This window comes from Podarcis pityusensis (genome assembly GCF_964106645.2).
Source record: "Podarcis pityusensis genome assembly, chromosome: 9".
In the NCBI taxonomy this organism is placed as follows: domain Eukaryota; kingdom Metazoa; phylum Chordata; class Lepidosauria; order Squamata; family Lacertidae; genus Podarcis; species Podarcis pityusensis.
In genome coordinates, this window is record NC_138034.1 from 57413084 (window position 1) to 57431337 (window position 18254).

At 42.1% G+C, this 18254-nt stretch overlaps 1 protein-coding gene across 6 annotated transcripts in view; it reads right to left on the minus strand.

Moving 5' to 3' along the window:
- The window catches only part of RAP1GDS1 (Rap1 GTPase-GDP dissociation stimulator 1), a 99148-nt gene that overhangs the window by 21957 nt on the left and 58937 nt on the right, over positions 1–18254 (minus strand). For 5 of the 6 annotated variants that reach the window (XM_081020858.1, XM_081020856.1, XM_081020857.1 and 2 more), the window contains one exon: positions 8658–8804. The exons of the other annotated variant lie outside the window; for it this stretch is intronic. In XM_081020858.1, the coding sequence (XP_080876984.1) occupies positions 8658–8804 (147 nt within the window). The remainder of the gene's footprint in view (positions 1–8657; positions 8805–18254) is intronic. 6 annotated transcript variants of the gene reach the window in all.

The following is an 18254-nucleotide window of genomic DNA, read 5'->3' on the forward strand; positions in this document are numbered from 1 at the left end:
ATATTTTTAAGCCAAGAGCTCTTTCTTACAAAGCTTATTAAGAAACCATTACAATCAAAGAATGTTGCTTGAGGATGAGTGTTGAAGCTGGTCCTGTAACATGGTGTACCAACTAAAGGTTACAATCCTGTTCCTCTAAAATTAGTTGAATTTTTATTCTGATAGCAGAAGGATAGCACTGCAAAGAGTAGAGGCTAAAAATAAAGTTTAACTGCTGATTGGTAGAATGTCATATGTTTAAATGAATGTCTTTGATTACCTAAGGCGTCTTTTTTATTTTATTTTTGGGAAAATATTCCTTATTCTGTTTTTCAGGCACTGTACTTTTTATGTATTCCACCCTCTCTCTGCAAATATTAGATGGCTAAATCTCCAAGATTTCATATTCATATTGGTTTAAGGACATGCACCTTTTACTTAATAAGTTTGTAATTTCAGTTTTTACAGACAATGGAAAATTATAATCGAAAATCGCTGGAGCTTTTGAGTTCAGCTTCTGAAGCTGCAGAAAACAAACTGTACAATTTAGCACTAACTGGCTGTATTTATGTGTAAGCCTTCCAAAGACTACAAGATGCTAGAAAGCCCCCACTGTTACAAAGCTGCTTACATTTATTTTTCAGCAAGTCCATGAAAGTGCCCCATGCATACAGGAATGGGTAAATAATAATACATTCTCCTTTAATGCCATTCTAAGTTGTTCAGAATCTCGAGGCTCCTCCAGAAATTAGTTTGGCTGTTGCTCGGTAATGCCAGACATTTGAGATTCCATGGAGGTCCATCAGCTGTGTCTTCTTCTAGTGAGTGCACAGGAAGAAGCCACAATGCAGCTAGCAAACACATTACCACAGATCATGTCAGAAGGAGCATGTGGATTATTTAGGAAACTTGGAAAAACAGAAGAGTCAACTGGCTCGACACAAGAATTAGGACACAGCATTGTGTTTTCCACTTTTAAATTCCATTTGCTTCCTCATATGCTCTTGGAATAGGAGTAGCCAATATACTATCCTTCAGATGTTACTGGATTCCCTATCCCATTAACTCCAGCCAAGATGGCTAATGACCAGGGTTGATGGGAGCTAGAGTCAAACAACATCTGGACACTGGGCATTTGGTGCATTATGATTTACTGATAGATACTGGGATGATCTGCCATACATTGGCAAGAGTGCCTGACCCCCAGTTGTTTAACAGGAGCAAAAACAAAGCTATTTATTCAATCTGATACTGAAATCAAATTCCTACTCAGAATCTGCCTAGAGGCACTCTGTTCTTTAACTCTAATGGTGTGTCTTTTGCACCTGGCGCTGGTTGGTAAATCGCTGAGCGAAAGATAGAAGTGGATCTTGCAAGCCTGAAATCTGCTCAGAGGCTCCCAGCAAGAGAAGGAAGGAGCTGAAGACTCAGAAGAAACACAGAAAAAAGGACAGAAAAGCACAACGTATGGCAAATAATGTGGATAGAAAGTTCATGCTGCTTCAAAAGATGTTAAGAAGCGATCATGGAATGTATACATTTGAAAATGCTTTGGAAACCAAAATCCCCCCCCCCCCTTCACAGTCAAACATCACCCCAGAAATTTGATTTTCTCAACCCAACTCTGGTTTCAATCTACTGAAAGGCTGTTGTTGCAGAACGTTTAGCCTGAAGTTTGGGCAACCAGACAAGTGGAACAATGTTTTAAGACACATTAAGAGTTATGTGACGAAACAAGCAATCTCATCCACTATGGTTTGTAAACCAACACAACAAAGCCTGCGGCTCATTAACACTGCAGGGAGACACAATGTATTTGACGCAGATATAAATTCAGATGCTAAGTAAGGCAACCTTGTGTACTGCTTTAGTCAAGAGTTCATCAATTTAAGTGGTGAGTTTGAAGCTTATATTTTTAAGAGGAAGTGTGCTGACAGCCCAAGACTGGATGGCGTGAAGTCAACTCTCTTGTGCAATATTTCATTCTATGCTTATTTAAGCCCTCTTTAGAATACCCAAAGAGAGCTGGTTTCCAAGAATTTTTTAGCTCATGCCTATGAAATGTATATATATACCCATTACGTAACTGTAACCTACCGCTATACCTTTGGAAATGCAACTTTCAAGCAATATGCAAATAAACACACAAGCCACTGTAGACACAAGCATTAGCAAAGGAGAAATGCGTGGCTTGAATATTGATCCGCTTTCCATTTTTGTCTACATAAGATTTTCAAGTGGAGAAAAAGAAATGCAAAGCAGCAGAACATTAATCAACAAAAGCAATATATTCCAGTCACATACTTCCAGAGCGCTTGCAAGATTAAGACAAGCTCAGTGGTTTTACATTACACTATTAAGAATTTTTCTTCAAAGGTAATGGAGGAAAAGTCCAATCTGGCAGATTGAATTTTAACACAAAATGAAATGAGAAAGTATAATGTAAAGAAAAATGATTTTTAGATACAAACAATGTGTGTGTGTGTGTGTGTGTGTGTGTGTGTACACAGGAAATAAGATAACAGTTCTACATACCTCTTGTGTTTCTATTTTTATATCTCAAATCAATGAATTAATAAATAGCATGTGGTGCAGTGGTCTGAGTGTTGGGTTAGGTCAGGGGTAGCCAGGGAGTGGCTCAGCTAACATGGCTAATGGGCAGGTATGGTGGGAGTTTAGTCCAACAACATACGGAGGACACCAAATTGGCTACGCATAGGCAAGGTTCAAAGACTGCAGCTTGTACAAGGCACAGAGTGAGCTTCTGAAATCCCCAGAGCCAAACCTGTCTTCTAGTTTTGTTGTTAAGCTCTGAGCTACCTGGATGAAGGACGAGATAAATACACTAAACAAAATGTTGAAGTGTGGACCAACCTCCTTCAGCATTTCAGAAAGCCAGCCACACCTCCTTCCAGTCACTCAATTTAATTTGCCCTCCCCAACAGACACTCAACATTTTGGGACTGCTGAGCATGCTCAGTCCTCATTGGGCCTTGTTTTTGCTGCCCTGTTAGGTTTCATTTTCTAAAGGACGGGTTGCTAAAATTTTACCCTCCAGATGTTGTTGGACTAAAACTATCACCCCTGACTTTTGGCCATGTTGGCTGGGGCTCCTAGGAGGTAGAGTCCAACCATGTCCAAAGGGTCCTAGGTTAGCCACTTTGTACTTCTGTAAACCTTGGAGTTCCCCCAAGAATGATAATAAATCCCTGTTGCTCACCAGTGGCGCCATTTTGCCTAACATTCTGTCAACACTCACCACCTGAGTTTGTTATCAGAAGGAGTGGAAATTCTAGGCTATGATTTGATCTTACAAATTCTCACTTACACCCATAGTTATGACTCAGCAAAACAAATGGCATATGGACCAACAACCACAAGACTTCCTTCATCAGTAAATATATTATTGGGATGGAACAAACATCGCACCAACGTGACAGGCATACACACCCAGTCTGGGAACGCTTAAGGATTTGGGTGGCAGAGGACTCATCGTGTTTGAACCATCCTTTGCTGGCAATGCTATCATTCTGTAAAGTGGAATTTGTATCTTACAAGATCCCCTTTACAGAAAAATACATTTGTATCTACACATACCTTGCAAGATGGGAGGAAAAAGGAGAAAAGTTGCATATACCCATTTGAAAAGCTGTTCATCTGACTGCTGCAGTCAACACTGCTGCAGTCCCCACCCACCACCACTGCAATGCTTCAGAGGCAATAAATCAGGGGGTGGCAAACTCTGGCTGCTGCACAGATGAAGTGCAGCTCATGGGAGGACTTAGAAAGTAAAATTGAAAAGCCTCTTACTTTGTTAGCAGGCTGGTGGCCACAATTAAAATTATTCATCCTCCTCGCTTACAGGGTTAAAGTACCATGTGAAGCAGCAAGGCAAATGGCAAAACTGAATAAACAATAACACAGCAGGGTGGCGGATGAAGAAGAGATTTGGGGAGCAAAGGATAAACCATGGCAATGACAGCTTTTAGTAAGCGAGGAAGGAAAGCTATGAAAACAGAACTCTGGTGTGATTATCAAGCCACTGTGGGTGAGGCGGAGATGGAGAATCTGGGTGCACCCCGTGATTTGACCATATGAAGATCTGGCTCCTCAGCTCTTAAGAGTACATTCCTAACCCCATTTACCTGGGAGTAGGACCCACTGAATTTCATAGGACTTACTTCTGAGGAGACATAGTTAGGACTTGCAATGTTAAGTCTATTTACTTTGGGCACCACCGCTGTAAAGGAGGAAAGGGCAGCTTGTTAACTTGGGAAAGGTATGGGAATGAAAGGAAAAAGCAGCAGCGTTTTAGAAGGAGGATAAAAATCAGTGTGCATTTAATGTATTATTCACAGAGCTATCATCAGATCATAGGAACTGTCATTGATGCAATCCACAGCCCTGGATGCAGTTTGAATGAGACGGAGGTGCCGCGGAGCCCAGCCTTGCCTGTTTTGAGAATCACCTCCTCAAATGGTGGGCGGCAGCTACCACTGGCCGCTTCTGGCAGTAGTCGGTGGAAATGCACAGAACAGGGCATTTTGGGTCAGGGGCTGGACCAACACAGTATCCACTGGTTCCTAATTTAGCCCAGCTGCTGTCACATGACAGCAATGGGCCCAATAAACGTCTCTTCACAGCACCAGCTTGGGAGCTGCCAGAGTAGAGGGTCTTTTTTTCCTCTTCTACACACAACCCAGTCACCTTTCGCTGTGGCCAGTGAGAGTAGCAGAACTGTGGCTGTGGCTATACTGCTCCACTATGTTCCCCACTGCCAGCTAGGGGTTTAAGAGCAAAAGAAGAGTTTCCTGGATAGGGTCAATGGCTCATCGAGTCCAGAATCCTTTTCTCACAGTGGCCACCCAAATGCCCGTGGGAAAACCTCAAGCCGGACCTGAGTACAACAACACCCTCCTCTTCTGTGGCTTCCAGAAAATGGCATTCAGAACCATTAATGCCTCTGACAGCAGAGGCCAAACCAGTAACCATTGATAGCCTTAACTTCCATGGCTTTGCCCTTTTTTTTTTTTTAAGCAATCCAAGTTGGTGGCCTCCTGTGGGAATGAGCTCCATAGTTTAACTATGTGTTGGGTTTGGATTATATCCTAATTCTCAGGGCTTTTTTCCCCAGCTGGGACTCACTCAATCTGTTAAAATCTTCATACATTTGTAAATGATTTTTTTTTCCTGAAAGAGGGGAACCTTTTCTTTCTTTGGCTTTAAATTATGCACCTATGTGTTACAGCAGGCAGCACTGTAGAATAATTATTTTCTCTTGTGAGTGTGAAGAGCAAACAGAGGTTTGTCTCATTGATTGGTTGAATTTATATACCGCCCTATACAGTGGTGCCTCGCAAGACGAAAAGAATCCGTTCCGCGAGTCTCTTCGTCTTGCGGGCTTTTTCGTCTTGTGAAGCAAGCCCATTAGCGGTTTAGCGGATTAGCGCTACAGTATTAGCGGCTTAGCGGGCTTAGCGGATCAGCTGATAAGCGGCTTAGCGATCAGCTGTTAAGCGGCTTAAGGATCAGCTGATAAGCGGCTTAAGGATCAGCTGATAAGCGGCTTAGCGATCAGCTGTTAAGCGGCTTAGCCGATCAGCTGATAAGCGGTTTAGCGGCTTGGGGAAAAGGGGGGGGGGAACCCCGCAGGAACTCGCAAGACATTTTCTTCTTGCGAAGCAAGCACATAGGAAATTCGTTTTGCGAAGCACCTCCAAAACGGAAAACCCTTTCGTCTAGCGGGTTTTCCGTCTTGCGAGGCATTCGTCTTGCGGGGCACCACTGTACCTGGAGGTCTCAGGGTGGTTAATGGAAAAGATCACACTATATAAAATAAAAATAAAAACAATAATCCAGTAACACCCCCCCCCAAAAAAGAGCCACATTTTAAAAGGGTATAGGATATTGATTAGGTAAACCAAAGGCCTGATTAAAAAGGAATGTTTTTTGCCTGGCGCCTAAAGGTGTACAGTATAATGAAGGCGACAGGCGAACATCCCTGGGGAGAGAATTCCACAGACAGGGAGCCACTACAGAGAAGGCCCATTCTCGTGTTGCCACCCTCCTGACCTCTTGAGAAGGAGGCATCTTCTGGGATGGGTCCTGCTATCCAGAGTTTTTGCAGGTAATTGTATCAAAAATCCTTTAAAACTTTTTTTTTAAAAAAAAAACATTTTAATCTACAACTTTTTAATCTATCATGGGATGCCAGTGTGCCTTTAAATACTGGAGGCCACTGAGAGTTCCAAGTAGGAAGAAGTTAAGATAGCTGGAATTAGACCAGCTGGGGTCAGAGTGACCCAAAAGGCATGGAAATTATATAAATTGCAATCAGTTCCTCTAATAGCGAACCACACAGATGAGTGCCTATGTGGCTGCAGCCTGGAGCCACAGAGAAATGAGATGGAATTATTTGCTTGACGGAATCATTGTGGGTTGCAGGGGCAAAATTTTTTTAACCTCAAATGCAGCCCAATGGAAAAGAAAATGGAAACATAAGAAGACCATGCTGGACCAAGTCAATGGGAAACCTTCTCCCTTCTAGCAACTGCCATTCAGAAGCACACTGCCTCCAACCATCTGGTTTTATTGATTATACCGACAGGAAAGAGCACAGAAGGTCTCCACCGTTAGCTTGTGAAAGATTATGGTCCTTGTGATTTCGGACTTCTTTCATTCCCTGACATTTCTGTTTTGCTACTTGGTGGTTACATGTTTTTGAAGTACACAAGAGTTAATATAGAAAATTTCAGGATCCTCTCATAAAACCGATATCGACTGTGAGGTAACGCCCCCAAAGATAAAGCTTCATATGGTCTATTTTCAAAATTTCATCCCTGAGGTGGGAGGAAGTGTCCTGGATTTGCACTCCAGCCGTAAAAGGGGGGGAAACATTACTTTTCTTCCCACCAGAGAGATGAACCAATGAAAATGGACCACATGAAGCTTTCTAATTCGGGACGCAAATATTCGAATGTGTCTTGCCACAGACACATTGTCAAAACAGTCCCTCCAACACAAACACACACTCCCCTTAATCATACTCCTTGAAATATGTCAAGGCCCTATAGAGTTTTTTTAGGTTTTAAAAAAAAGAGGGCATCAGTAATGCAGATTTTTTTCCATCCAGGAATAAGTAGCTCATTTAATATTTATACATTGTTTGGACTGCTCAAAAATTGTTTACCTGGGAGCTTATATTATAATTAGTTTATTTAGAAAAGTGTTCACAGGTGATTAGGAAGTACTGCCAGTTTAATAATGAACCTCAGAGATTGGGCAGGGGGGCAATCCTCTTGGGCTGCCCAATCGCCCTGTCTGTTAGAAATAATAGCTCTCCCTCTTCCTCAGATTAATTCAAGGGAGTCGGCAGAACCACTTCAAAGACGGGAGAAATCTATTAAGCTAAAACCATTTTGCAGACAGAAAAAAAGTTAATGAGAAGACTTCGTAGAATGGGACACAACAGCAGCAGAGCTGGGTGCCATACATAAAATGCACTGAACAGCAAAAGAAGCATTTTTGTTATTAAGAAAAGTGATGAAAGGACTATTTATGAAGGTTCACACAATCCTTTTAGACAAAAACCAGTTGCCCACATTTTGCTGCCAGACAGGGTCTGGCTTGATTGTTACTGGCTCACTTCAGAATGTCTTCTGAAACTTCATGCACCCTAGTTGTAGCATGAAGCTCCTGGCTTGCATTAAGCCTTAAACTCCCATTATGTCAAAACTTGGAAATTCTGGCTTAATGTCAGTTAGCTAGCAAACAAACAAACAAACAAACAAAGCATGATGCAATACAAGCCAGGATCTTGATAGTGAAGCCAGTGTGCAATTGGAGGGGAGCAAGATGGAGGGGGAAAGGGGAGGAGTTTGGCCCCAAGGCTAATTCTTAGCATCATAAACTCAATGGCCCAGTTCAGACAGTCTTTCCCAGTTTCATAAATCCATGTTTATGAAGCCTTGAATGACTGCCCTAACTGGGCCACTGGCTCCCAATGGCTCAACCCAGATGTTAATTCCTGACATTATAAACCAATGTTTCCCAAACTTGGGTCTCCAGCTGTTTTTGGACTACAATTCCCATCATCCATGGCAACTGGTCTTGCTAGTTAGGGATGATGGGAGTTGTAGTCCAAAACTGCTGGAGACCCAAGTTTGGGAAGCACTGTTAAACCATGGTTTATGAAGGCAGGCATGTGAAGCCCAAGCTGGGGCACTGAGTTCTCTATAGGGATGTGCAACAGTTCCTTCCCATGGGGAACAGGAAAATGTCTTCACAACACCCCACTGGCAAATAAAGAGCTCCTCTGCGTATGAGGTGTTGCCCCATACATTTCAACACAAGAAACAAAGCTGCACGAGTATTATTTTTCACATGCAAAATTGCTCCCTCCATTGAAATGAGGGGAGAAGCTCTCATTTGCTTCCAGAAGCCCTGTGTGCTTGTACGTGTAATGCACATGAGGATTAGAACAGGGACAAACATATATTTACAACTCTGATATTTACAATCATTTTGCTAATACAATGGGAAACACCGTTTTTACCTGTAATTAAAACAGCAACTTTTCTTGCGTACTGGTTTTAACATTATATAGATATATATTAAAAAAGAAAATCCTAGGTGTATAATGTATTTAGAGAAAAGGGTTTCTTAGGATTTTTGTTTACCATTCTCATTGCTATAGTTCATCAGCATGCCACAAAAGACAGTCATGAGCTTCTCACTGGCTGGATCTGTTTTACTGCACAGTGACCTTAAATGGTCTATTACAATCTCTGCCCCACCTGCATGGTCAACTGCGCTTCTGCCCTCATCTGTAAAAAAAAGAGTCAAGTTAAAAATAAAATTAAAAAGGCACTTAAGAGTTCCAAACATAACAATAGTCATAAAAAAGTAGATGGGTCTCGGATAATTAGCGCTTCTGTAATCACAGCATGAACTGGGCAAAGTATTTACACAAGTGCTTAAGGGATAGGCTGCTACAGGCACCTTATTTTAAGGGCAATTTCTTGCAAGACATAAACCTGGGGAGAATCCCAAGGCCCGTCCTCTCCAGCAGGTCACTCAACCCTTCCCTCATGCCACCAGCTCTTGCGTTTTCTCTCCACGCAAGTGTGCTGAAGGACAGGGAAATCATTCCTTCATTGGGAAGGCAGAAGATAAAGAGCAGCAATGCAGTACATTTTCACTTGGAAGTAAATGCCACTGAACTCAATGAAACTTGCTTCTGAGTAGACACAGGATTGCATTGGTGTTTCCTCAGAGCCAAACACAGATAGATGCTGCTTCATAGCAAAAGTTGGTATGGCAACTATGCTTGAGGACTATAAATCAGGTAGACAGGGCCATCTTTTTAAAAAGTTAGTCAATTAGTGGGTAATGGAAATCCACAAAAAGCAGCCTTTCCCTTCTGTCCACAGGAGACAAAAGTATTCTGTTCCATGAATGGAATTCCACTCATTCATCTCTGGATCCAACCTGATAAAACTAAATTTGGGGAGAGGAAATTGTTAGAGAGAGTTTGACTGCAAGCTCCAGGTTCAGACCAGTAGTGTGTATCTCTCTTTGAAGGGAAAAAAGCAAACTGTAAATTGAGAATGCCACATGATGCTAATTACAGGCTATCTGCCCTCCCTTTCTGATCCCCAAGTCCCAGAGTATTCCACAAAACATGCTCAGTGATCCCCAGTCAAAATAAGTTCAGAATGTGCTTATTGTTTCCTTGACTGTTACCCTGTCAACTTTAGCAGCCAAGTGAACTCCCACGCAAAACATGTTTCTCTAGCAGCTCGCAAGGTGGTGGTGGTTGTTAAAAAAAAAAGTGCAATAGGTTTCTTTTAGAAAGCAAACAACAATATGTACTGCTCGCTTGTAAACACAACAAATTGCTTTCGCAGCTTCAGTTTGCATCACTACAGTTCCCAATAAAATTCGTCTTGAGAATATTTAAATGTGCATGTTGTTCTTAAGGTTTGTGGTTAAGCTCAAGTGATGAGTAATACCATACAGTGATGAGAAAGGTATGCACTTAATATTGGAAATATGGGGGGGGGGGCGCTTGAGGGGCGAGACAGCAGCAAGGTCAACATGACACAAATGTAGCAGCAGAGCCAATTCTGCTGGTGCACTGCAAAGGTCTCATTGCCCTTCCACCGCTGCATAGTATATAATGGAGTATCAGTTTTACATTCATTTGTTGGGAACAGAGTCTATTCATAACTGAATGTTTCAGCTAATAGCCATTTAGTTTTCCAGCCTCCTGAACTCTTCTCCCCATCTCATCTTCTCACAGGTCTGACTACTTAAGACATACACCAAAATGGTTGCTATTTATTAACAATTCCATATACTCTCAGGAACAGTCAAAGATTTCTAACTCCACTCTCTCAGCTCCACTGTTTGTAGAAGGACTTGATAGAATCAAAAAAAACCCTTTCTACAACCATATTCTGCCTGAGATGGCCAAAGAGATCATTTAACTCTATTTAAACCTCACCCTTGTCTTTTCAAAGTTTTTCAAAATGTATATACTTCAGGGATATATAAAATAACACAGTTTCCTTTAGACACAATAAACTTCTAATTCCTTTAAAAAGCGGACACTGGTTTAGTTTTTGATGTCTCATCTCTTCAGTCTTACTGAACTACTGGACCAAATCTTTCAAAATTCTGTTATTCTTGCTCCTTTCAATTTTTGTTAAGGAACAGGTTATGCTATTTTTTAAAAAGTCTGTTAATGTGCTAAATGTTATGCAATGCATTTCTCAGGAGTGAACCAATTAGCTAAACAAACATTTGTGAAACCAATAAATATGAGCATATTTCCCCACCACCCCCAGAGATGAAATTAAAAACAAAGCGAGGCTCATCGTTCCATTATTTTTACTGAGCAATTTGGACTTTTTTGCAACCCTGTGGTGGATCACTTTTAAATTATATTTCTCAGCAGGATACATTTAATAGGACTGGAGAGCAGCAGAAGGAACAAAAATGGTACTTTAAAAGTATAGTTTTCTCCATAATATTCCATATACCTCAAGAATATGTTACTCTTCAAAAGTCTCCCAAAGGAGCTCTTTAGAAGAATTTTAATTCCCCAGAAAAATATTTCCAGTCCTAAAGGAGAGTGCCCTGAAAACCTTTACTTGATGATGATTTAGTTATTCTGTTCCAGTTCTACACATTAATGGTGAATTATCAGGGTTGTTTCCTCAGCTTTAATTCTAAGTCAATGCTTGTTTTTGCAAGTTTCTAGCATATATCTAAAATCAGAAGATGGGGGGAAAATTCACATGCTTGCAAACCGAGGGTGTCTCCAGAGTTTCAGATTTGGGGCATGTCAATAAAACCTTTTCATGCTGCAAGACTAGACGTGGGAGTGGCTTTTCAAAGCAATGAAACCATAAAATCTTGTTAAGATGCGGTTCTCAGATATCAATGCCCAGTAACACAAACTGAAAATCAAACACGATGAGCCCGCAGTGCAAATATAACCATAGTACCACAAGGACAAGGAACCTCAGGCGTTGAGGTCAAATGCACCAGCCCCCAACCTCTTTGTCTGGTGCTTTGGATTCTCCCACAGCCAGCCCCTCTCCTCAACTGCCCCATCTTTCCAAAGGCCACAGTGCGGTGGCACTGCAGAACACCCTCCTTCTTGCCTGCCTGGAATGTGTCTTCGAATTCTGATAATGATTCTTGCTTGTCTGGATGGAGGGGTGAATGTAGAAACTATCCTGTACAAAGGTGAAATGTACATTTCTTCATGCCATGACTGGCCTGAAGAAGGAGGAGGAGGAAGAAGAAGAAGAAGAAGAAGAAGAAGAAAGCGTTTTGCTCCCTCTCCTCAGGAAAAAGAGAGAAAGAGGCATAACTTGTTCCCATGTTTCCGCCAATGTGTTATGTTTTGGGCATTTCCAAAAGTCAGAAATATCCCAGGATTCTAAAGAACTGGTGTCCACAGTTTTTTATCCTGCTTCCTGTTTGCTCTGTTCATAGCAACCAAGATACATCTGAGACAGGCACGGTCCAGAAGTTATTCTGTGTAAATAGTGGGTGGGTGTTAAGCCCCTAACCCCAATGCAAAGTGTTAGGCTAAAGCCAATGCACTCGTTAAAAATTCACTGTATAGTTAACTTGCAGTGCAATGCATACATGTCTACTCAAAGCCTCCTTGTGTTTAATAGGGCTACTCCCAGGTAAATAAATAAATTTTTATTTATACCCCACCCTTCCCAGTTCACAAAACTGGGCTCAGGGCGGCTAACAACAAATTTAAAACACTTAACTGTAATACAACATAGAAGCAGCATAAAATACAGTATAAAAACATGAATAACAATAAAATTCAAAGTTCAAAAATCAATTTGGGGGAAATCCATCCAATAAGCATTAGATAGTCACCAGGGCTAGCTGACTGAATTAGTCCTACTTGGGCCAGCAAGGAGACCAGGGGAGAATTAGCTGTGGAGTCTCAGAGTGGGTAATCTTCATAAAAGGGATGGGGGAGGGAAGAGAAGGAAAATAAAAGCTCAGGCTGAATTCAAATTAAAGGCCAGGCAGAATAGCTCTGTCTTACAGGCTGGACAGAAGGAGGGTAAATCCTGAAGGGCCCTAGTCTCATGGAACAGAGCATTCCACCAGGTCGGAGCCATCACTGAAAAGGCCCTGGTGGAGGATAGTTTGACTTCCTTTGGGCCTGGGACCTCTAAACTATGGTTATTCGTGGACCTTAAGGTCCTCTGCGGGGCATACCAGGAGAGGCAGTCCCGTAAATACGAGGGCCCTAAGCCACAAAGGGCTTTAAATGTCAAAACCAGCACCTTGAACCCGACCTATACTCCACTGGGAGCCAGTGCAACTGGTAAAGCACTGGGTGAATATGCTCCCACGGCAGGCACTCTGTGAGGAGCCTCGCTGCAGCATTCTGCACCCGCTGGAGTTTGTGGGACAGTTTCAAGGGCAGCCCCACGTAGAGCAAATTACAGTAGTCAAGCCTGGAGGTGACAGTTGCATGGATCACTGTGGCCAGATCAGGGCGGGAAAGGTAAGGGACCAACTGCTTATGTGCTTGATGTAAAACAAATTGGGTATAGGATTACAGTAAGCAGGCTAGATGAAAAGCAACCGAAGCCTTGAAGCTGTGCCTAATTACAATGTGGTGTGATAACTTTTCTCTCCATTATGGTAATGCATGCAAATGCATAATAATGAATTGCTGAGGCCACTGTTGCCCTGCTTCCATTCACCGGGGGGTGGGGGGGAAATCAGTCATGCCTTTATCCAAAGATAATCAAACTGCTAATTATAATCTTAGCTGTCTACAATATATTGTGATAGGGCTAAGTAATTTTAACTACAGCTTTATAAATAAAAGTTTCAAGAAGGAGAATGTACAAATCAAAATTAATTTGCAAGAGAGAGAGAATAATCTGCTTCATCCACAGGCACTAGGTAACAAGCTCTATATGCATCGAGTGCATATCCCATTAATGTATGCACTGAAACATTTTGTATCTGCTGTCCTCTTTAAATAGTCTTCAAGGGTGGTCTTTGTAGAGCATGCCATCTACAACAGTTATGCCTGTACATGGTCTCTACATTCAATTAAAAATATCACACTCTTCTCAACAAGGCCAGGGAGAAAAGAGCACAGAGTGCCATCACTGTAATGTGATACTGATCAGTATACATTCCCCAGTGACCAGGAGAGGCTCAAATTAATTATCAATACACAACTTCCATGATCTTTTTAGAGGCAGGTAAGGTGAAAGGGAGGTACGTATTGTCATAAGTTTCAGGGGCCAGAGTCTGGGTGCAAGTTACCCATAAATCCTGGAATTAGTAAAAGTCAGAATTAATGAAGGTTTTGTTAATCCATGGTTTCCCAAGTAAAATCAAGTTCACCCTGGGTTGTCAGCAGGGGGCAGAGACTTCAAGTTATGCATTTGCACTCAAAATGCACTTTTACACTGCCTCACATTGAGCTTGACTACGCAGCCTGCCTCAACTTGGGAACTTCGGTAAAACATAGTCTTTGCCATAAACTGTCCCTTTATTTCCAGACACTTAGGTGCAGGTAAAAGCACTCCTACTTTTAAGGCTGGCTTGCAAAGGAGAGAACAAAACAAACCCAAACAAAAAGATAGAAAGTGCTGTGGTACCTTAGAGACCCTGATGAAGTCATCGACTGAACAATTAGTCTCTGGGGTTCCACAATACTTACCAGGAAAGATGAAGAGTTATTTTGTGCAAAGAAAATGAGGGGGTGGGGTGGGGAGAGAAACCTTGAGTCTCTCTCTCTCTTTCTCCTGCCCTTGCTGTTCATTCAGTCCCTATTTGAAGAGCCATTCCTTCTGCAAGGAGGAGAGATGCTTTCAATGAAAAAAAATGTAAACAAATGAATATCGTTCCTCCACTTCCCTGCCTCGTTTACTGTTGCGATCAAAACAATGTGCAGGAAATGAGAAGGTGTAAGGCCAGGAAGCTTTGCCAGCAGCTGGTGGGGAAACTCAAGTCCTGCAGATGTCCTAGGAGCTGTAGAAAGGATGCTTCATTTATATCACATCTTTTCTCCAAGGAGAAAACATGTTGGCTCTGAGTTAGTCCATATTCTTAGGAGCCCACAGTGCAAATATACCGGTAATACATATGAGCCAGCAGGCAGAGCCCTCAGTGGCACCTAATCTGCTATGGGTCTGGGACCTGGTCATCGTAGTCAGTGTCAACATAACAGCAGGTGTGGGGGACTCCCTGGTCCTGAATGGGGTAACTGTGCCCCTGAAGGACCAGGTGCACAGCCTGGGAGTCATTTTGGACTCACAGCTGTCCATGGAGGTGCAGGTTAATTCTGCGTCCAGGGCAGCTGTCCACCAGCTCCATCTGGTATGCTGGCTGAGATCCTACCTGCCCGCAGACTGTCTCGCCAGAGTGGTGCATGCTCTGGTTATCTCCCACTTGGACTACTGCAACGCACTCTACGTGGGGCTACCTTTGAAGGTGACCTGGAAACTACAACTAATCCAGAATGTGGCAGCTAGACTGGTGACTGGGAGCGGCCACCAAGGTCCCATTGAAAGACCTACATTGGCTCCCAGTATGTTTCTGAGCATAATTCAAAGTGTTGGTGCTGACCTTTAAAGCCCTAAATGGCTTCAACCCAGTATACCTGAAGGAGCATCTCCACCCCATCGTTCAGCCCGGACACTGAGATCCAGCTTTGAGGGTCTTCTGGGGGTTCTCTCACAGTGAGAAGTGAAGCTACAGGGAACCAGGCAGAGAGCCTTCTCGGTAGTGGTGGCCGCCCTGTGGAACATCCTCGCATCAGATGTCAAGGAACTAAACAACTATCTGACTTTTAGAAGACATCTGAAGGCAGCCCTGTATCGGGAAGTTTTAAATGTTTGATCACATTATTATTATTATTATTATTACTACTACTACTATGGGAGCCGCCCAAATTGATGGGGTATAAAAAATAAATTATTGTTGTTGTTGTTGTTGTTGTTATTATTATTATTATTATTATTATTAACCCCATCCTTTATCCTGCAATGTGACTTTAAAAGCCCCCAAATGAAACTCAGATGGGCCTGAAATTGGCAACCACCTCAACTAAGCAGACAGTTACTCAAGATTATTAGCAGGCATCCCTGTATATTTAAATATTCTAAAACTCTGCTAGGCTAGGAATTCTGATTCCAGAGTGGGGTCAGAGAAGCTTTCTTGAAGAGAAAAATGCTAAAAGTATATTCCACACAACCCCAAGCATCAAGATAGTTGAATACCAACAGCTAAATACTAAGAATAGCTTCTTCCTCCTTTTGTCAAGATGCCAAATGCTAGGGCAATTTAAAAGATCTCTGCTTTCAAGAAATGCTCATATTTCAGTTGTGGTGAGCCTTGAAGCAAAAAGGCATTTCATAAGAATTAAGTGATTACCAGGAATGTAAGAAGAGTCCTACTGGTTCCATCAAGTCCAGCTTCTCTTTCCCCCAGTGGATAACCACCAGCTGCTGGGAAACCAGCACCAGGGCATGAAGACAACAGACATCATTTAATGTTGTTCCCCAGCAGATGATTATCAGTAGCACGATGCTTTATGAATCTGGAGTGTCCACATGCCCATGGTAGACCTCCCCTTTGCGAATCTGACCTTTAGAGCCTTCCTGTGACAGTGAATTTCATTAATTATGAATTCTGCGAAGTAGTGCTTTCTTTTGTCTGTACAGAGAACATATCTACGTACATCCACTAGTTGAAATAGCATCCAGATGACAGGAAAATAGCACATGTTCTGTTGTGCTTTTTGGGTACATGGATGCCATTCTAATCATATGTGATTTGTGGCTGACAGTATCAAAATTTGACAAGAATTGTCAAATATATACAAAATTTGCCACCATTGCTAATGGAAAATGTCCAGAAACAAATAAGAATCATTTTCTGATTTTAAACAAGAGAATGATTTCTGTAAATACGGTTAATTTCTGTAATAGACTTGGAATTTGAATTGATAATGTTGATGGAAGTTTTATAAATGTATATGTGACCACAAACAGGGGGCCTCTGCGATGCTGTAGCTACATCTCTTACAAATACTTTGCATTGCGACTAGTTGCACTGCCTACTTGCCACTCTCTGAACAGAGCATAATATTTCTGAAGCTTTACATATTGTGCTGGGCGTCCATCGTCATTTCCATGACAATGAAGCTGAAAACTGAGTCAGCAGCTGGACATCTAAACTAAGAATTGTCATTCTGATGAGTCACAATTCCCAAGACTGACCAAGACTCCCCCCTTAGGTTGGAAGGGTGCAAGCAAGCAGATACTATGTTCAGGCCTGTTTCAATTCCCTCATAAACCATCCCATTGCTTCAAAGATTCTGTTGGACTCTTCAAGTCTCCTTACTTCTCCCCTTGTTATTTGTCCTTCACCGTCATCAACATTTATATGGGGGCAGAGACTACCACATCACAACACACCTAATGCAGGGACTGACTGCCACGTCAAAGCATACAGAAACATAAGCAAATTAGGATCCCACATGGAAAATCTGAGTCACCATGCAAGAATAATTCCAGACTTGACATGGTAAGCCAGCGGTAACAGCAGTAATCGTCAATGCAGCTGTTGATGCTAAAATAAAAATTACTGTTAATAACATGTACTGAGAAATGGGTGTAGAATCTGAATCACTACACTTCATGTCAGAAATCAAGCAAAGTAAAAAATAAAATTACAAAAATAACATGCCCAATAAGGGAAAACTGATCAATTCAGAGGGGGAAAGATAAAAACTTTTGACAGCAAAATGATGATGATCCCATCAGCAATATTCCATTAGCAAGTATACTTTTATTCTTCTCATAATCCTCGTCCAGTGAAACTCTCAGTCACTCTCTCTTTTTTGGCCAGGATACTTTGATATTGCTTACTGTGTGCTAGTGAAAAGCAGCATGTGTAGAAAAGGGGGGCAATTACCATATAGTAACATATAACAGAGTTTTCCGTTTGTGTTTTGATTCCAACTTTTTTTTTGCGGACAACAATATATACAACTAAATAATAATAATAATAATAATAATAATAATAAAAAACGCATCCTTACCTTTAATATGGGGAAACTAAATCTCTTATATGGGAAAGCTGGTACTACTAAACAGTGGCATTTACAGCAGGCAGGAGTGGGAAACCTATGGCTATCCAGATATGGCTGTTCTATCAAGTCCCATCAGCCCCAGCAAGCATGGCTAATGATCATGGATGGTGGGAGCAGAAGTGACTTGCTGTTTGGGGTGGAACCACTATGCTAGCTTCCCAGAAGGTGGGTTGCTGTGCTTACTGGCAGGGAAAGAGACAAGACAGTGCAAATACACCAGCAGGGAACCCCCCTCCGCCTGCCTTACCCCTCTTCTTCCCAGCAAGCAACAGCAAGTCACTTGCTGGGAAGCTAGCACAGCTGCTCTACCACACCTGATGAGTTACCTGAATGTGATTTGTAGTGTAGCAATGTCTGAAGAGCCTCGGGTTCCACAACTCTGATTTACAGTCTGTCTAGTAAACTAAAATTTTCAGGCTTCTAAACAGAAGGGTTTACTTCAAAATGTAGCACCCAGGATAGCTGCGCAGGTTGCACATCTACAATTTACAACATACGTCGGAACAATAGCGTCATCTGAACAGTAGAAATCTATTCTGCCGGCGAAAATTGTGAGGCAATTATCGAAATGTGTTGCCTACATGCAACTGGTGTGTTGGAG